The 21,296-nt window shown below is 36.2% G+C and overlaps 1 protein-coding gene across 1 annotated transcript; it reads right to left on the bottom strand.

The window, feature by feature from the left end:
* Nucleotides 1–504: 504 nt before the first annotated feature.
* Nucleotides 505–20,780, bottom strand: top3b (DNA topoisomerase III beta). Its single transcript, XM_067440269.1, has 18 exons — nucleotides 20,736–20,780; nucleotides 20,527–20,637; nucleotides 16,318–16,449; nucleotides 16,077–16,183; nucleotides 15,290–15,364; nucleotides 14,983–15,179; nucleotides 14,386–14,542; nucleotides 14,155–14,268; nucleotides 13,957–14,047; nucleotides 13,108–13,262; nucleotides 12,721–12,826; nucleotides 11,820–11,966; nucleotides 11,543–11,716; nucleotides 10,346–10,474; nucleotides 9,932–10,081; nucleotides 7,381–7,481; nucleotides 2,762–2,963; nucleotides 505–1,090 (listed from the first exon to the last, which is right to left on the bottom strand). The coding sequence occupies exons 2-18, from the start codon at nucleotides 20,594–20,596 to the stop codon at nucleotides 612–614; spliced, it is 2,586 nt and encodes an 861-aa protein (XP_067296370.1). The 5' UTR covers nucleotides 20,597–20,637; nucleotides 20,736–20,780; the 3' UTR covers nucleotides 505–611.
* Between the last annotated feature and the right edge of the window lie 516 nt (nucleotides 20,781–21,296).

Here is a 21,296-nt window from a genome sequence, read left to right as displayed (position 1 = left end):
TTAATGTTGTATATTGTTGCGGGTGTGTGTTGGCCAAAATAAGAAGCCACATGTATAGACAATTCAGAAGAAGGATTTATTTATTTTTATTATGCAACTTCATTTTTAAAGTCGGCAAGCAACTATTTGCTATAATCTTTTTGATCTATTGTGCCATATATCTGTGTGGGGAAAAAAAATAGTAGCCGGACTTGATTTTGTCTATAATGTATTGATTGGATGGTTGCGGTTTGCTATTGGTCGAGGTTGTCCTGCCCTCACACCAGTAAGTAGGAGGGGAAGTTATTTTGATTAAAGATTATCAGGGCACACACTTTTAAAAATTATGATGTGCATGGATAAATAATATAATAATCACTGTTATTATTCCATTAAAAAAAAACAAGATTTGTCAATTTTGATTTCTTTGGATAAAAGCGTCTGCTAAATATATAAATGTAAATGTATAAGAAGACGAGCAAAAAAACACAAAAAAATCGGACAAAAAGCACAGCACAGACTCTGTATAACTAAAACTTTATTGCCATTTTCATCCTTTTAGTTTGCACATTGAGATTAATTAAACTGCCTTTAATTTTCTTCTACAAGACAAATCAGATTTACAAAACATTTTATACAAAATAAGCTGCCAGGGCTGCCATTTTGTCTTTAGGCTTTTTTGGATTCCCTCTCCCCATGGGCCTCCTCCCTCTTCCCTTCCCTCTGCCTCTGCGGGCTCCTCCGGCCCGGTGCATGGGATGCCGCATGGTTGCATGTTTAAGCTCCACAAGATCCTGGAACACAGAATCACAAAATACACAGCCAGTGTGCTGCGTTTCACCATCAGGCAATGGCGAGCGTGTCTTGTTGAAGTCCACTACAACCAGAGAGGCTTCACAGGAATCACAGCTGTCCTGGGACACCTGGACTTTATGGGCGTGCTCAAAGAAATGCACCACCACGTTGCATTTGTTGCAGGCCATGCGCCACTTTGGGCCCGAGGTGGGATCGAAGACCAGGACGCCCGTCTCACATTCAACACACTGACCGATCCCAAGAGAGTTGAGGGAGTGCTGACAGGAAGGGTGAGTGCACTCGTTACAGCCCATGCCTGAGAGAAAAAAAAGGAGAACATACATAAGGGTTATTCTTTTAGGAGAACTTTTACTCCTTTTCCCCCCTGGTGTATGTATGTAAGTATGTATGTATGTAAGTACGTATGTACGTATATACATACATACATACATACATACATACATACATACACACACACTCACCCAAAGGATTATTAGGAACACCATACTAATACTGTGTTTGACCCCCTTTCGCCTTCAGAACTGCCTTAATTCTACGTGGCATTGATTCAACAAGGTGCTGGAAGCATTCTTTAGAAATGTTGGTCCATATTGATAGTATAGCATCTTGCAGTTGATGGAGATTTGTGGGATGCACATCCAGGGCACGAAGCTCCCGTTCCACCACATCCCCAATATGCTCTATTGTGTTGAGATCTGGTGACTGTGGGGGCCATTTTAGAACAGTGAACTGATTGTCATGTTCAAGCAACCAATTTGAAATGATTCGAGCTTTGTGACATGGTGCATTATCCTGCTTGAAGTAGCCATTAGAGGATGGGTACATGCTGGTCATAAAGGGATGGACATGATCAGAAACAATGCTCAGGTAGGCCGTGGCATTTAAACAATGCCCAATTGGCACTAAAGGGCCTAAAGTGTCCCAAGAAAACATCCCCCACACCATTACACCACCACCACCAGCCTGCACAGTGGTAACAAGGCCTGATGGATCCATGTTCTCATTCTGTTTACGCCAAATTCTGACACCATCTGAATGTCTCAACAGAAATCGAGACTCATCAGACCAGGCAACATTTTTCCAGTCTTCAGCTGTCCAATTTTGATGAGCTTGTGGAAATTGTAGCCTCTTTTTCCTATTTGTAGTGGAGATGAGTGGTACCTGGTGGGGTCTTCTTCTGTTGTAGCCCATCTGCCTCAAGGTTGTGCGTGTTGTGGCTTCACAAATGCTTTGCTGCATACCTCGGTTGTAACGAGAGGTTATTTCAGTCAAAGTTGCTCTTCTATCAGCTTGAATCAGCCGGCCCATTCTCCTCTGACCTCTAGCATCAACAAGGCATTTTCGTCCACAGGACTGCCGCATACTGGATGTTTTTCCCTTTTCACACCGTTCTTTGGAAACCCTAGAAATGGTTGTGCATTAAAATCCCAGTAACTGAGCAGATTGTGAAATACTCAGATCGGCCCGTCTGGCACCAACAAACATGCCACGCTCAAAATTGCATAAATCACCTTTCTTTCCCATTCTGACATTCAGTTTGGAGTTCAGGAGATTGTCTTGACCAGGACCACACCCCTAAATGCATTGAAGCAACTCCCATGTGATTGGTTGATTAGATAATTGCATTAATGAGAACTTGAACAGGTGTTCCTAATAATCCTTTAGGTGTGTGTGTGTGCGTGCGTGCGTGCGTGTGTGTGTGTGTGTGTATAATATGTTTGTCTGTTATTACATTGAGAAAAAGAAAAAACTAACACAGAATAACTGTGGCAACATCTCCAATCCCTTTTTATTTTAATAAACTTGAAAAATAGTTTATCCAACCAGTATAAAAAAAAATATCAATAGCATAATCAGATCTCCATTACTGAACTTGTGGGACAAATGTTAACATGTATAAAATATTCCTAACTGAAGAACCACCAAAAATCAAGTTGATATGAGAGAGCTTTTTAGTCTTTCCTACCTTTCTTCATGTCTCTGAAGGGAGGGTTGCCAAAGCAGTATGGACACACAGGGTAGCTTTTGCCACGAGACCCTGAGGTCCAAAGCACCAGCTCAAACTCATCCAGAGGACACTTGAGCTCTTTGTACAGCTTAATGGCACCGTTCTGAGGTAAACTGTATGTCTCGTCGCAGTGAGAGCAGTGCAGACGACTGGGTTTAGCCTGGGGGTGATTAGAAATGACAGTTTAGACCATATTTGATACTACATCATGATTAAGCTGTAAAAAGTAGACAGGTTTAGTCAACTTTTTTTAGTTGTAGACAAAATTTTAGGTGCCTTTATTGGAACATAATATTTATAAAATATTTAAATGGGTGATGAATTGAGAAATATACTTTTCATTTAGCCTTTGATTTATAAAAGTTAATCGTGATGTAAGAATATCCTGTAAGTTTCGGAGCTGAAAACTTCCTTGTTAGTGAAAGAAAAGCATTTATAGACACCAGGCCCAGAAAACGAGAGATCTCAGAATGTTCCAACCCTTGATGACATCGTTTGGTAAAAAGCCGCCTCAAGCATGCCCACCGACTCCTGGAGCTAAACGTATCGCACTACCGAGCAATAAACATGCTGAAGATAGCAAAATTGCGCTGTGCCTGGTTGTGGAACAACACAGTCCCTGCATAAGCTTCCTTCGTATTCTAATATTAGGAATGAGTGGTTAAAGTTCCAGCTCATGTGTTTAAGACATTAAACATTTGTTCGCTTCATTTCACTGCGGAACCGTTTGTAAACGACACACAGCTCAAGACTAGATTTGCAGACATATTGAGATTAAAACACAATGCTGTGCCTTCTATATTGGATCCTACAGGAATGATGCAACACACTTATGTGAGTACAACAGGTTTTCATATGTGATAGTACTGCATTGTTACAGATTGTTTGATATCTACTGATTATGTTGTTATAATTATGCAAAACTGTTATCCAATCCTAGCCTTGGGCATTTACTTCCAAGTCTTCAGTGCGGCTCGCCCAATAAAAACCTGTGTAGAAAATATCCTATTACGTATTCATTATGATGTTTTTGAATGTAAAAACCACACAAACGTCATTCATTGACCTCATAAAAAAGTATAATTTTAAAAGAATGTATAATTTACCAATATATACTACCTGAAAAAAAAATGTATTTAAATGTTTGGATTTAAATAGGCTAGTGCTTAAGAGGTGCATCATCCCAAAATTGATGGAAATAACATCTCAACATTTATTTCCATCAAGAGGTGCATCAGTTTTTGGTCAAGATCTTGTATTGACAATGCAAGAGTCCAGCACTTTGTAAAGTCTTCTCCAGCACATCCCAAATACTTTTAATGAATTTATGGTCTGGACTCAGAGGAGCCAATTCATGTGTGAAAATGGTCCTTCACGCTATATTGCATCCATTGGGGTGGTTTGAGGAGATTCCCCCCTTCAATGTATGAGCGCTTTGAGTGCCTTGAAAAGCGCTATATAAATTGAACAAATTATTATTATTATTATATTCTTACACAGTTTGAGCCTGCTGAGTCTTGACAGTGTCATCCTGGAATATGGTCTCCAAACCATACGACATCGCTGGTCTCACTCCTGTCCTGTACACCTTTCCTTTCATTCTTGCTGGTACACTTTTATCACACAACAGACCTGACACTTTCCTCCACCCATTCCAGCCTGCCTGCACACACTTCTTTACCTCTTTTCCACACTCTCCATTGCTCTGGACTGTTGACCCTAAGTACTTAAAATCCTGCACCTTCTTTACCTCTTCTCCCTGTAACCTCACTGCTCCACTTGGTTCCCTCTCATTCACACACATGTATTCTGTCTTGCTGCAGCTATCCTTCATTCCTCTTCTCTCCAGAGCAAACCTCCACCTCTCTAGACTTTCCTCCACCTGCTCCCTGCTCTCACTACAGATCACAATGTCATCCACAAACATCATAGTCCATGGAGATTCCTGTCTGACCTCATCTGTCAGCCTGTCCATCACCACTGCAAACAAGAAGGGGCTCAGAGCCGATCCTTGATGCAGTCCCACCTTCACCGTGAAGTCGTCTGTCTCACCCATGGAACACCTTACCACTGTCTTACTGCTTTCTTCTAGAAACATCATAATCCCTGCAATAATGATCAAATCATATATTTAAGCATTTGCCTATTTAAATCCAAACTGTGACTTTGTTTTTGGCCTGAAACTAAATTTTCCACAAATTTGAATATGTAACAGCAAAGACCTCTATAATGTGTAAAGACTTCACTCATTATACGTGGATTGAAAAAATCAGCATGCAAGCATTGGTCATTGCAGCCCATTTAACCGGAACACTAGACCAAAAGCCTAAGGTAATTGAATGATGAGGCATATTGATGAATAATTTGTGAGTTATATCACATTCAGATGGACACAGGAGAACATTCAGGTAAAAGCTTCCTTGCCGAAGGTCATTTTTAGGTGCACAAGTACAGGAGAGAACGAGAGATGAGTACGTCTAAAAGCCCAGAGTGCATCATAACAGAAAAGAGGTAGACCATGTGATTTATGAATTAGTGTAAATGTAGTTGCGCTGAGATGCAAAAGCTTGAGGTTTGACTGGATTACTCACTGTGCATAATCAACATCAATGCCCTCCCAACCTGACGTCAGATTTTTAAACAATGTATTTTTTTTTTTTTTTTTTTTAAGAAATACTTTTAATCAGCAAGAATGCATTTAATTGATCAAAAGTGACTGTAAAGATGTTTATAATTTATACATTTCTTTTTCAAATAAATCCTGTTCTTTCAAACTTTATATTTAAAGAATCCCGAAAAAATGTATCATGGTTTCCACAAACAATATTAAGCATTGATGATAATAAGAAATGTTTCTTGAGCATCAAATCATATTAAAATGATTTCTGTAGGATCATGTGACACCGAAGATGGCTGAAAATTCAGCTTTCAATCACAGGAATAAATTACACTTACTGTATATATTATAACAGAAAAGTTTTTTTAAAATTTGTAAAAATTACACAATATTTGCTGAATTTTTTATCAAATAAATGCAGCCTTTGTGAGGATAAGAAACTTAGACTATAAAAAATGACTCAAACTTTTAAACGGTAGTGTTCAATGGTTACATGAAACCAAGGTGTGGTGGTAGTAGAGAGGTCAAAGTTTTATGCTTGTAATCAGAAGGCCAAAGCCCTCTATGATGTGTCACAATCCTAACACAGGTCAATCAGGTTGGGTCAGGGTCATGAATCAAAGCCCAAGACATAGTGTTGCAATCCTTTCACGAGTGTACAAAACTGAACTTTACACACATTCAGCAAAGCATGTTTGGGTATATCTCAAACATTCCTCCATACAATCCTAATGTCATCAGTTCAAACTAAGTAAGAGTCAGTGTTGACAAAGAAAGAACACAATTTCTGTACATGCTAGTTATGATCTGGGAAAACTACTGTGAAAAAGAGATGAAACTATAAAAGACAATTGGACTTTCCTTGATCTTCTGAAGTAAAAGAGTTTGATGCACTATGGGTTTTATAGCTTACTGACATAAGCTAAATTAATACACTTACATTCAAACGTTTTTTACAAGTCAGTAAGATTTTTGCTAACACTTTGCAATAAGGTATCATTTGTTAACATTAGTTAATGTATTAGCTAAAATTAACTAACACTGAGCAATACATTTGTAAGAGTATATTTATTAATCTTTGTTAAATATTAGTTAATAATACAATTGTTACATGAACAAATACAACTTTTGATTTTAATAATGTATTAGTAAATGTTCAAATTAACCAATGTTTAAGGGTTGGTTCACCCAAAAATGAAAATTCTGTCCTCATTTACTCACCCTCAAGTTGTTCCAAACATGTATGAATGTATTTGCTCTGCTAAGCACAAAAGAATATATTTGGAAGAATGTTTGTAGCCAAGCAGATAGAGCAACCATTGACTACCATAATAGGGGAAAAAATACTATAGTAGTCAATGGTTGCTCTTTCTGCTTGGCTACAAACATTCTTCCAAATATCTTCTTTTGTGCTTAGCAGAGCAAATACATTCATACATGTTTGGAACAACTTGAGGGTGAGTAAATGAGGACAGAATTTTCATTTTTGGGTGAACCATCCCTTTAAATAATGAAACCTTTTTGCTAAGTGTTTTTAAAAGAAGTCTCTTCTCACCGAGGCTGCATTGTTTTGATCAAAAACTGATATATTGTGAAAAATAACCATTTAAAATAACTTTTCTATTAGAAAATATCTTAAAATGTAATTTATTCTTGTGATCAAAGCTGAATTTTGAGAATAATTACTCCAGTCTTCAGTGTCACATGATCCTTCATAAATCATTCTAATATGCTGATGTGCTGCTCAAGAAACATTTCTTCTTATTATCAATGTTAAAAACAGATCTGCTGCTTAATATTTTTGTGCAAACTGTTCTAATATTTTTTTTACATTTTAAAATATTTGATGTAAACTGTTTTCTGTTACTTTTGATCAATTTAATTCATTCACATCTTAACATGTCTAGAATAAGAAAGCCAGCATGTCTAGACTGTTAGGGCAATATGAGTCCTTACACACCTGGATGTACTTCATGAAGCGACGGCATTTACCGCAGCGAGAGAGTGGTTTCCCAGTAGCAGCGATGGGAGAGAAGGACACCTCCATCAGTTCATCCATGCCTGTTAAATAAACATGTACAGATTATTTTAAGAGTGAACAATTAGCTAAACCAAATGATGCACATTAACAAGTGATTAATAGTGTTAAAATGATATCTCTAATGCCAAATTTACACTGCAAAGGTGACGGGAGCACTTCTGAAATGGCATTCAGATGTTTAATGCTGATCAGAGACTAATGCATTTACACAGCAATTATTTACAACTGTATATTTAAACATTTGGGGCTAAAGTGGGCCAGAGCAAACATAATTAAGGCAAAACAGCATACATAAACTAGGGAGTCTAGTCTAGAACAGTTTTCCTAGCATTGTTCGGGAAGCAGAGACACTCTGTCAGTTTAAATCGAGACTAAATAAACGCATCTCTTTACTATGGCATACACATAGAACATTTTTAACTTACATTAGTCAAATCAAATGACTGATTGTTAGGCTGCATTAACTAGGCCAGCCCGAACTGGTAACACTTCCCATAACACATGATGTACTCGTAACTTCATAAGAAGAATGGCATCTATGCTAATATTAGTCTCTCTGTTTATCCCGAGGTTTACTGCAGTCGGCTGGATCCAGGCTGTGTCTGGATCAGATGGTGGACTTGGACATGACCAGTGCATCCTGGAGTGTCTGCTGAGCCTGTGTCAGTTAGTGTCTCCTCTGAATTTGCCTCACCGGCATGTCATCCTCAATAAACTCATCTCTGATGCGACAACTCCGATCTTTCAAATATTCATGTTCTTGTATAATCGACGCGCCATCCTCAATAAACCTGTCTCTTGCGTGTTCCCCAGAAATGTTTAATATTCCGATCTAATGTGATTTCTGACCTGTAAGGTTGCCAGAATAATAATCATACACTGTTTGTTAGGCTAGAGGAGAACTGTCACCCCGACTGAGTCTGGTTTCTCCCAAGGTTTATTTTTCTCCATCATGCCCTGATGGAGTTTTGGTTCCTTGCCACAGAAAATCAAACCCGATCTGAATGTTTTTTTATGACGGACAAAAGTTTCTGAGGCAAGGTCGTATTTTTTTTTTTTTACGCATAAAATTTTTAGTACCGGAATATCGGACTCAGTGTGGACCTTTAGACTTTCTGTGGTAGTTGGGTTACATTTCCCTTTTCATGTGAAGACAGTAAGGAGAAATGACTGACAACACGAGGATTTGGTGCGCAACATAAAATGAACAACATTGACAAATATCTTATCTTGTAAAATACGTGGTGCGCGCGATCGCAAATTAGAAAACGAAAGTTAAAAACGAGCATGCATTCAAAAATGATTTCAAAACCCTGCATATTGATAGCCGCTCCCTGATCCCTGCCAATTACATACAATATGATTACCAAATCTTTTTTTTTCTCTTCAAATCGAATCCTCGTCCAACTCACAATGGGTTGTGGGCAATATTAGCCGTTAGAGTGCACATCGATCCGCACTTCGAATTCTGACCGGAAATAGTAAACCATCCGGGTATGTTTGGAATACTCTTTTCAACATACTACGATTTGGATAACACTAATTCTATTTTCGAATACTATTTAGTGTGGATAGTATGCAAATTGGGATGCAGGTAATGTCTTCAGGGTTACTTGTTGAAAAGAGTTTTCCAAAGATACACGGATGGTTTACTATTTCTGGTCCAAATTCGAAGTGCGGATCGATGCACACTCAAACGGCTGATATTGCCCACAACCCATTGCGAGTTGGACGAGGATTGGATTCGAAAAGAAAAAAAAGATTTGGTACCCTGCCATGGCATTTAAGTTTGATCAGGGTAAGAGCTAAACTCTGTAGGACAGTGGCCCTCCTAGACTGGAATTGCCCACCCCTGCTTCATGGGCTTCATAGAATGCATAATTTCCTTTCCGAAACAGGGTATTCGGCTTAAAGGTGTGGTTCCGTGTTTTTTTTTAGGCTTGGTTGTGTTTATGGGGCGCAGTATAACATATCTTAATACTTTTTGTAAAACGCTGTATTTTTCCTATATATTTGACCTTTACTCCACACCGCTGTCTCCACTGTCCTTTGAACGGCTCGTTTGCTTCCTGCTTCTATGAAGCCAATCCCTCTGAAAAACGCAAAGGTCTTAGATTGGTTAGATGGCCAAATGTAGTTTAATGTATTTTTACTGGCTGAAGTGCCGAGCACAGGTTGCTGGAGATGCCACGGCCCTTTCCATTACGGGCAGAAGTCACATCTGCGGTGACTGGCAAGGGTTTATGATGTCACCAACCCAGGAAGAAGCTCATTGTAGTCCAAACCGGCCGTTTTTGTAGGCAATGCAACCACCCCTTTAAGACACATTCCTACTAAAATAACAATCTTCAGGACCAGGTTTAGTGGGAATAAATTTTCTCTCAAAATGTTCTGATTTAGATTTTTAATTTGGCACAGAAATAAAAGAGTAATTAAATTATTTTCATAGGTTCGCTGTATGTGACATTACCTGCAATGGAGTCCACAAAGTAGTGGAACTTCCTCTTGAAGATGTCCAGAGTATGCTGCAAGACCTGCTGGAAGTTTGCCTTGCCTAAAGCTATCAGAGTGAGCTGCTTTTCCACAGCACTCCGGATCGTGGGCAGAACCAAATCTGCATCTAAGGCGCGCACACAGATGCATAAGAAAAATTATAAGCATATACAAATGATACAAACAAGTCATTTATCCAACAATTTGTTTCAAAATAACTTATTGCACACCTATTGCATTATTCAGCTCTGTAAAGTTTTGAGGTTTGAACCTACAAACTTTCAGTTACCAGGCCAACATTTTACCTACTAGGCTACTGACTCCATAGACACTACACAACCCATTAAACTGACACTAACAAAATACTTGTGGTTGAAAATTTTCCCCTTACCAATCTTATAGTAACCATGAACCAGAACAATCCCCAGGTTGGTGGGTTTGAGTTTGCGGCCACTTTCAACCGTCACATAGTTCCTCTGGCAGATGTTGTTAATGTGGACAGGGATGCTGGCATCCGTACCTAGTTAAAGAACCATTTTTAATGCAGTTCACATAATAATAATAACTAAAAAGTAAAATGTAAAAAAATAAAATAAAAGTACTTAAGTAAAAATTTAATTTAATTAATTTTAATACTAATCATTTTAATTACTCCACTTTAATCTGAACAAAATAGCAAAATGCCATAAACATGTCAAACTCCAACCAAACAAAATTTTATTGTACTGGTAATAATATTTCACAATATTTAATATTACACAATGTTGTGATTAATTAATCCAAAAAAGATAATTTAAAGTCATTATTGTGTTAAATGAGAAAAGCATAATTACAAAAAATAGCTTTAATAATTTTAACGCATCATTTTTCCCCCATTAATAATAAACTAAATGAACATGTTAAATCGACAGCCCTAAATATTTCACAATATTAGTGTTAAACTGCATAAAAAGCATAAAAGACTTACCAACCCCAAGCTTTTGAACACTATGTTTATTCATTCAAGCCCTAAGCACTTTTTTTTCATCATGCATTTAAACTAATTAATTTAGCAGTGTTTTATGATACTGAATGCATAAAGTTACCCAAAAGTTTACAGTGGCTATAAACGGACCAACAAATATAATAAAGTGCAAGTCAGGGATGAAAATAATGCATGATTCTCATGATTCTAATTCTATAATTTTTTTCTCTAAAATATCTGGGTCCCACTTTATATCAGATGGCCTTAGCTACTATGTTCTTACATCAAAATAAGTAAAGTGTACTTATTGTTTTCATATTGTATTGCAAAACACTTTTCCTGATATTGAGGTGGGATATGGGTAAAGTTGGGAACAGGTGTGGTGGTATGGGTAAGTTTAAGGGTAGGGTTAGGTGTAAGGGATGGTAACTACAGAAATTAATTACAGATGTAATTACATACAGGTAATTCTTAAATGTTAAGTACAATGTAAAAACATGTATGTACACAATAATGCATTTTATCAAACGATTAATTAAAATGTTAGTACATAGTAGTTAAGGCTCTATATAAAGTGGGTCCAAAATCTGTTAAGGTTGTAAGCATTAATAAAACATATCGTACCAATGCCGTGTTTCTCCATGAGTGTGATGAGCTCGGCCTCAGTGAGGTAATCTGGTGGATTAGTCTGTTTCTCCAGTAGTTTGATTTCATCCACTGTGAATATGTCTCCTCTCTCACACACCGGCAAGGCCTCTTCCAGTGGAATACCCTGCCATGGCATCACTTCAGTGTAACCTGAAAAAGAGAGAAATATTAATAAGTGTCACCTCTACACTAGAATATCATTCCAAAAAATGGCAAAAGTCACCCAAAAAAACGTTAGGGTTAGAGTACGTACCAGTAGAGATGAGCGTCTTCCCGCTGCAGGTGAAGCTCTCTGTGGCGATGCTGAAGGAAATCGTGGTCTGCAGGTATTTACAGTCAGGGCTGACTGTCGCTATGAAGTGCCGTGTGATGTAATCATACAAACGCCAGCCATCGCTGCCTGCGGAGATAAAACGATAGATGGCTTTTTAATGATCTGTTGTCTTAGATCTTTTAAAGTTTAGATTCTAGAGTTAGGATGTTCCTGCAATATGGACCCTGAACTGTATTTGGTTCATAGGCTGCATCCGAAATCACATAATTCCCAACTATACAGTAGCCAAAAAACAGTGTGTGACAAAAGAAGTATGCCCGAATACAGTGTACTCAACAACAACAAAAAAAGAGTAGGCAAAAAATATTTGGATGGCCGACGACTTCTGACGAGATTCCGAAGTGTGCATATTAAAAAAAATCCAGATACTTTTTACTTAGCAGTCGTAAAGTAATTATTCAAAATAAGTACCTACTCAATATAGTGTCTGCTTTTGTTACATTAAAAGAACACCATTTATTTGAACTAGAAATCTATGTAATATTATAAATGTTTTATTGTCACTTTTGAGCAATTTAATGCATCCTAAAAAGTATTAATATTTTTTTTTTAAATATATTACTGACCCCAAACTTTCGAACAGTAGTGTATACTGTATATTAGTTATTTTGGCTCAAATAAAATAATAAAACATAAAGGTGTCTATATTTTCTCTTCTTTTATACAATAATTAGAAACAGGATCATGGATCTTGACCTGCGATACCAGATATGAATCATACAATGAACTGGGTGTGTTCCATAATATCTCTTCGCTTGACCTTTTAATAATCACACATGAAACACATTAAATGTGAAAATATGCAGTCTATCAGTAATACCCAGCTCGCTCTCAGAGGCGGCTCTCATGGGTGTGATTGGCGGATGGTCTCCTGCATCTGCTCCTTTTCTTGGCCTATTAATGCCCTCAGAGAGAAGAGCTTTTACCTGTATACACAAACACACAAGCATTTTTCATAAGACAATATGAATCATTTTACATAATTTTTATGACATAATTGAACACTCTATAAATAATACATATGATAAAACATTTTTAAAAATCATAAACAAATACTGCAATTAAAGTTTAATATACAATATAACATTAATTACTCAAAGAGGTTTTTTTAAGATAAAAAAAGCATCAAATAGGTGTAAAAAATTCTCTCATCAGGGGGGATGAAAGGGCTATATCGAGAGAAATATAGCCCTTATATTGCGCTCACCGTTTCACCCCAGAAGGAGCTGTTGGCCTGTTGTTTGAGGGTGCCCTTCAGGTCAAAGTTTTCAGGGTAATGTGTCGTCTCTGTGCGAGGATAACTGATATAACCCTGTGTGTAGAGACGCTCTGCTATCTGCATGGTGTGCTGGGGACCCATTCCTAAAAAAAACACATATAAAATGATACATATATTACTGTTCAAAAGTTTGAGGTCAATAAAATATGCAGCCTTGGTGAGACTTATTTAAAAAAAACTTATTTGACCCTAAACCTTTTAAGGGGACAGTGTTTAGTTTACTATTTTCAGTCTAATCATTCTTTTGTGAATAATACTACAATGCTATAAAATTGCAGTAGTTATTTGCCAAAAACTAATCTAAATTCAAATTCAGTCAGTCACTACTTGCCAAAAGTTATTGTTTGGTTTTATTGCCTCCTTGGAGTTACACTCTTAAAGGGAGAGTTTACCCCAACATTTTAATTGTCATAATTTACTCACCCTCAAATTGTTCTTAACCAGTATGAGTTTCTTTCTTCTGCTGAACACAAAAGAATATATTTTGAAGAATGTTGGTAACCAGACGTTTGACCGTAGCCATTGATTTTTTTTTTCCTACCATGGAAGTCAATGATCAATTTAATAACCAACATTCTTCAAAATATATTCTTTTGTGTTCACCAGATGAAAGACATTTACACAGGTTTAGAACAAACTGAGGGTGAATAAATGATGACAGAAATTGTTTTTACACACTCTGTGTAAAGCTTGGTCTTTCTTTCCTCATTCAAACCCTATTTCTTATGCTTTTTGATTAGTAAATTCTCATTTGATATCACAAGGGAAGCAGCCCACCTAAAGCAGAGCTGGCCACTCTTAACATCTCCACTGTATTCAATGCGAGAGGTCTCTGCTTGGCTTTCTCTTTCTTAGTCACAGAGTCAACCTGCAAAGAAAAGACACATAATAACTCATGCACTTGAAGTGCTTTAGCACATTTACCATCACTGAAATAGGAAATTGCATATAAATAATTGAGATAAAAATACATACTTTAGCCTCCTTGGCAGTCTTTGCCATGTTGACAAACATTTGACCAACATCTCGGTCAAAAACTCGAACGCGGTCCCAGTCCAAGTTAAGAGGGCTGTCCTTCCCTTTGAAAACCTGTTCGCACCAACAAAAAAATGAAAAATGCAGAAAAGCAAGAATGCAATGTGATATGACATACAGCTATTCTGTAAACTAGATTTTGTCATTTAAGTGGTGAAGACCAGAACTGACCTTTGCTTGAACGACCCAGTATGCTTCAGGTTTGAAGGACTGGATCTTGTCGTGACGTTCCACACAGAACCCCAATGTGGGAGTCTGACAGGGACCAAAAGAGATCAAGGAGGAGTCCAAATTCCCATATTTCCCCTGGAAGTATTTGGTTTGGAAACTAAAATCCAGAGACAATGTTTAGGTGTGATGAATGGCCTAGTCATTCTCTGTGAAGAATGCGTTAAATTGATTCAATATTTCAAATAAATATTGAAGATTTCTATTTCAAATAAATGCTTTTCTTGAGTACCTTATATTCATCAAAGAATATAAAAATTTACCATGGTTTCCATAAACACATTAAGCAGCACAAAGTACATGAATAAATTAGATTTTAAAATATATTAAAGTAGAAAACATTCTTTTAAACTGTAATAATATTTCACAATATTACTATACTTTTGCTCAAGTAATTGCAGCACAAGTGACTTCTTTAAAAAAAACTACTGACCCAAAACTGTTCAACAACAATGTATATTGCACAAAACAAGATTGTATTGTAAAGGAATATTTAAAAATCAAAGCAGGTCTGCTCTTCCCAAATGACCTCTTTCATACCGTGTGAAAGCACAGCCAATCCTGAGGTCCAGTTCCTGACGAGCATCGACGGACAGAGCCTCATTCTTGTTGGGTTCTCCGAGTCGGTTCATGGCATTACAGATATCGGTGTCCGTGATGGAGCTGAACTTGGCCCGATACACTGTTCGCTCATTACCGAAAGGCTTATTCATTACAGGCTGAATGGCATCCAACACCTGAGATGGTACAACACATAAATGGAGAAAAACACACTCAAAAAACTAGTCCCAGTTATATGGACAAACTTTAGTTGTATTCTCTTTCTGTAGATTAGATTCAGACTCACCTCAAAACAAATGTTCTCTCCTTCTTTGTCACAGTCCAACCACAGGACGACAAAGTCACAACCTTTTCCTTCAACCTGTCAACAACAGCAACTTTGTTATTTTAAAATTTATGGAAGGGTTTTTAAATATTAATTTTTAAATATAATATATACATTATAACTGCAATTTTTCTTACTCACCAAGGCTGCATTTAATTCAAATATGCTGATTTTGTGCTCAAGAAACATTTATTTTTATTAATATTATTATCAATGATTAAAACAGTTATGCGGCTTAAAATGTTTTGTGGAAATGATGATACTTTTCCCAGGATTCTTTGAAGAATAAATTGGATGAAGTTGAATGAGCTTCTTTTTTTTTTTTTGCATATATATTAATTTCTCTCTTTTTTTATCTTACCACAAATGTTTGAATGGTTACATTGTTGTATATATATATATATATATATATATATATATATATATATATATATACACATTTTATTGTAATCATATTTCACAATATTACTGTTTTTACTGTAAATGCAGCCTTGGTGAACATAAGAAACTTATTTAAAAAAAATAAGCTTTTGAAGGGGTCACAAATTTATAATTGAACATATATTGAAGCAATGAATTTTGAAAGATGAAGGTCATGATAATAATTTTATAATCATTTTTTTATTCCGTAAACACTATATAAATTCATTGACCTGCCTGGAACATAAAATAAATGTTTAATACAGTTCGTCTGAATGTTTAAATATTTTAGACAATAGCGGTGAATGAATGGGGAAAAAAAAATCACCTGAAGGAATTTGACCATATTTAGTTTGGGGTTTGCTTCCTTCTTCTCAGTTGGAGCTTTACTGAACAACTCAGCTGGATCGACTTTATCCCAGTTGTTATACTTTCCTGTAAAACATTAAGGATAGGGAAAATTACACTTTCGCTCAAGTTTTCACTTCTAGTATTTCAACATCTTGACTCTTGTACATTACAGAATTTCCCTGCATTAAAAGTAACCCAACTGAAGACAAGACACTTGCCGATAAAATCCAGGCTCATGACGTGTCCACACACCGACGTCATCTTAAACCTCACATTTTGGCCCACAAAGCTTCCTGTGTACTCATGGACTGAGCACGCTCCATTTAGGCCTTTTCGGGTTGAACAGCTACCTATAAACAAAGAGAAATAAAAGAAATGCTCATACAACTGGTGGCTCGACTGCACCAGTCAATAGCAAATGGCTGAATGGCTTGTACATTTTTGATCATAAAAACTACACTTAACCGTTAAGATACACCTTTAGGTACACTTTAATTTAAGTTACATTTGAAGTCATTTTTATCCTTAGCTTTGAAAGCAATACATGCTTCATCCTTCATCACATCTGCCTAGGACCAAGTCAAAGACTGTAAACGCAACAAACACAACCAAGCATTCTTACATAAGCATTTATAGTGGACATTGACGAAAGCAGGCTGAAAGTAGCTAATGCTGGCATTGAGAGATCCATCATAAAGTGAAATGAGACAGCAAAGAGCTGATTATGCATAATTTTTCATTCATTCTTTTCTATTTTGTGCTCTACCAGACTCAAACCTGACTGACGCCGATGGTCACCTTCAGCTAATGAGATGCTGTTCCCAAGGCTGAACTCTCATATTCAGAAGGAGTCCATTGTGAATGAGCCTGAAAACACATGATGATGATGTCCTCTCTCTCCTTGACCACTGGCTTACACTACAGTCCTTTGGAGGTCTCCACTGAGACTAGGGTGCATAAATATAGGCCCGAAAGGAAGGGATGGACACATTTGGACCAGCAGCTTTACCCCTACAGGCAACAGCAAGCCTCCAGCGTCTTACATCACGATCCATTTATCTCCGATACAGCATGCAACAGCTACAGGTAAGTCTTCAACATCATTCACACAAGACATGTCTCAGCTAGGACCCAGAACTGGGAAACTGCAGGTTTTTTTTTATTTTATTGCAGTTAAAGTTTTGCAATTTTTTTGCAAAATTGCTCAGCTTTAACTCAATATTTGAGTTAAACTGAAATTATTAATATTGATACAGCCGATTACAGCCAACATCATAAACTACCATTCAAACAATAGTGGTCAGTAAGAATTTATTTGATCAAAAATAACATTAAAAACATTTAAAAAAATTATTACAATTTAAATTAACTTTTTATTTTAAAAAAATCATTTAAAATGAAACAAATGTATTCTTGTGATGCAAAGCTGAATTTTCAGCATAATTACTCCAGTCTTCAGTGTCATATGATCCTTCATAAATCATTTTAATATGCTGATTTGCTGTTCAAGAAACATTTACTATCATTATCAATGTAATAAAACAGTTGGGCTTCTAATTTGTGAAAAAAACATTATACTTTACAGGATTCCTTGATGAACAGAAAGTTCAGACAAACAGCATATTTTGTCTTTACGGTCACTTTTGATTCATTTAATGCATCCTTCCAGAATAAAACTATTCATTTATTAATAGATTTTGGTTTTAAAATTAGAAAGAACTAACATTTTAACTGTAATTGGCCAAGCTAGCACAATTATTGGGCAATACCACTCATCTTAAACTGGCCACACAAAAAAAAAAACACCTTAAACTGCTATAACCGAGAGCCCACGACAATGTTATATTTACAAAATTATATTTATTTATTCTTCATCATCACCGATACATTTATGGCAGCGGCTATTTGTGAATAATAGATGCTATTAACACTAAGTGAAAATAGCTGCATTTTCTTAACGATATGCTATGTAAGAAAAAATAATGATGGATTATATTTACACCATGTAAAAATAGGCCTATTTTCTTTTCCAATAAGTGCATCTCACTGTTGTTGTACGTTAAACAGTTTACAATATTAACATTTATTTATTGATTATATTTATTAAAATTCTTAAATGGATGCCACCTTATTGGAACAATAAAGCCTTCGCTACACCTACCCCAACCCATAAACAATTTATTATTAAACGCACTAATAATTTTCACTTTTCGAATAAAATAAATGCATTTCCGATCTGATGGGGAAAGGGAGTAGAGCAGAAAACGGTTCGGTTTGAGTCAAAACGTTCTCCCATGCACAATTACTTCTGTTCTTAATTCAGCGTCTTTCGTAATGTTGTCTGGACCGACCCGACGTCAGTAGCCAGAGTAATCATTAATAGCCTCTGCCAACAAGGCGGGCTATTTGCACTTAGTATAAATAGTAGTGTTGTAGAAAAGAACACCTAATCCGAGACCAAGTCGAGACCGAGAAATGTGAGTGGAGACCAAAATTCATAGAGATCCACATTACCACCTGAGAAATTACTTATAATAAATATAATTAGAATAAGACACTATAGAGCAGTTACCAATCAAATGAAATCATAAACAACTAAATTAATCTTTGCGCTATAGACGTGATACAGAGGATGCTGAATTAGTAAATTACAAATGCATAAATAATGTTGAGGATTTTTTGGGTTTGTTTTCTTTTTATTATCGAAAGTTAATTAAAGCAATATCATGTTTGCAGTCATGCTCAAATTTGTGAAAACAGCTCTCTTGCTCTTGTGATATTGGTTAATTATATCACAGGTTACAAATCCAGATCAAATACAAGAACTTTTTGCAATAATATCTTGAATTTTGTATTCATTTTTGGTGACATTTTTGACACAGTTCCTAATTAGAAATAAGTTATTGATTGAATCTGAAGCAGTGAGTTTTACATCCAATCACATTAATGATGTTAATAAATAAATCAGGCAATTTTATGATATTCCAGCAGTTGTGGTTTTGACCGGTCTTGAAAAAAAATCCAGAGTCTTCTTAGTCTGTGACCAAGACGAGACCAAGGACAAGACGAGACCAAGGACAAGACAAGACGAGACCAAGGCTGTCCAAATGCTGTCCACGGCTGATCCGTGGTCCATATAGGCATAGCACATGTGATTCCAGATTAGTTGCAAGTTTAACCACCATAGCATGAACGTTTATCATTTGCAGATAAACTTTTTGTCTTGCCAGTTTATACATTTGATAGATTTTAAACCATTTCATGGTTTAATCCCTACTTCTCATTCTCTCTCTCAGATTCTAGGGCTTCTGAGCATTTTTCTCCTGGTTTTGGACCCTAGCCAGTGCAGCCCGATCACGGCCCAGTGTGTGGAGCACACCTACTGCTCGTCCACGCTGAAAGAGTATCACACACAGCTCATCAACCTGCCCAGCAGGATCAACGAACGCAGCGTTGCAGCATGGAGCTACGTGTGAGTTGAGCAGATGTTAGAGCCCTTTTAAAATATAGATTTACAGCCAATAACAGGGAAAGGATACTGCAGGTAAATTTTATATAGGAGTACTTATACATTTTGTGACAATTGAGAAGTTGATGGTCTGTATTTGACCTAATTGGCATCAAAATGCAGACAATGCAATCTGAAAGAAACTAATATGTGGAATATAATATTATGTTCTTCTGCTCCAATAACAGGGAGAACATCGACCTGGACCGCGTGCCACAGATCATTTATGAAGCAAACTGCCTGAACAGTCATGCTTGTAAGGGGGTCGACAGCTCTTTCAGTCTGGAGAGCATCCCCATTGCAATCAAAATGCCATTTCTCAGAAAAAACCCAAGATGCCCAACGTACGCACTGGAATTCGGGGATGTAAACATCGCTTGTATATGTGCAACATCTAGACAGAATTAGAGCTGGGTCTAAAAAATCATGCACTAGTTTCCTTTTCGATTATTATAATTGTGTAATTTAAATTGAATGTCAGCCACAACTGGTTTACGGAATAATAATGCTTATTATCTTAAACACCACCACAACGAATATACTGCAATATATAGATGTCCTAAGTTGCTGAATGCTTGTAAACGTGAATAAATAAACCTGTTTTGTAATAAAGCTTGAAATATTTGGATTTTCTATTCATTCGGGAATTAAATGTACTGTTAAGATTCGTAGAAACATGTTTTAAAAAATCACCCTGCTCTTCCTGCTCACTTGAAAAGTGTTGCAGTTTAACAAAAGTAGAAATATCTAATGTGGTCTGTAAATATTAATATGTGGCCAAAACTCCATATATATAAAATAATTAGAAACATGCTATTGAAAATATTGTTGAAGGCGTTTGTCATGTCATCATATATAATTAGGGGACCAGTTATTATTTGCAGTAGGTTTAATGTTTATAAACATCATACAAGCTCACCTTTAGAGAGGATTTTGGCAATGGACTGAGCCAGAGAGGGCTTTTCAGCCACCATAAGCACAGTCCTCATCGCTGCTGGATGTACTTATATGTCATAAACATCAACGGGACCTGGCAATGAAATAACAAAAGTAAATATCTTATTTTAAAGTTAATAACTATAGCTAAAATAAGACTTAATAAACCAACAACTCGCGATAATAACACACCGGTATATTCTGCAGCCACTACTTCAGACGTGAACTTCCGGCTTGTTCGGATTTTGTCAAAATAAAAGCCCCGACTGTTTTGTAACAAAGTTTTCTACTTTCATGTAAAATAATAATAAAGATTAAAAACTAATGACAATATTTTCAAAAATAACAAAAAAACAAATAAAAAACACTAAAATATTTGTGTAATAAAATATTATATATGTGTGTGTGCATATATACACACACATTTATGTGTGTAATATCATATGTATTATATGTACATAGTACATATAATACATACACATGTTATATATTAATTAATATGATAAAAGGACAGACATTTTTTTTTCTTTAAGAGATCAATAAAGTTCTATACTGACAAATTAACAATAACTTTTAACGTTTTGTTAAAAGTTTATTCAACAAATTTTACTTCAGACAATTCAATAAGTATATATATGTTTTATTTGTCAAAAAAATTCCCTTAGAAATAATAATTTAAATGCAAAAAATGCAAAAACACAAATTTGATATATTCACATTTTAGTATGAATTATTTAATTTATTGAATTATTG

This window comes from Pseudorasbora parva, chromosome 3 (genome assembly GCF_024679245.1).
Source record: "Pseudorasbora parva isolate DD20220531a chromosome 3, ASM2467924v1, whole genome shotgun sequence".
Lineage (NCBI taxonomy): Eukaryota > Metazoa > Chordata > Actinopteri > Cypriniformes > Gobionidae > Pseudorasbora > Pseudorasbora parva.
Note: the sequence above shows the minus strand (reverse complement) of the source record. Positions and strands in the feature narration are given on the sequence as shown.

Bases quoted from the DNA above. Each gene is read 5' to 3' on its own strand.
- top3b (XM_067440269.1), bottom strand. From the start codon at position 20,596: ATGAGGACTGTGCTTATGGTGGCTGAAAAGCCCTCTCTGGCTCAGTCC. The intron at 15,180-15,289 runs GTGAGTCTGAAT...GTACCATCTCAG, and splicing joins GAGAGAACATTTGTTTTGAG to GTGTTGGATGCCATTCAGCC. The intron at 1,091-2,761 runs GTAGGAAAGACT...TTTTTCTCTCAG, and splicing joins CTTCAGAGACATGAAGAAAG to GCATGGGCTGTAACGAGTGC.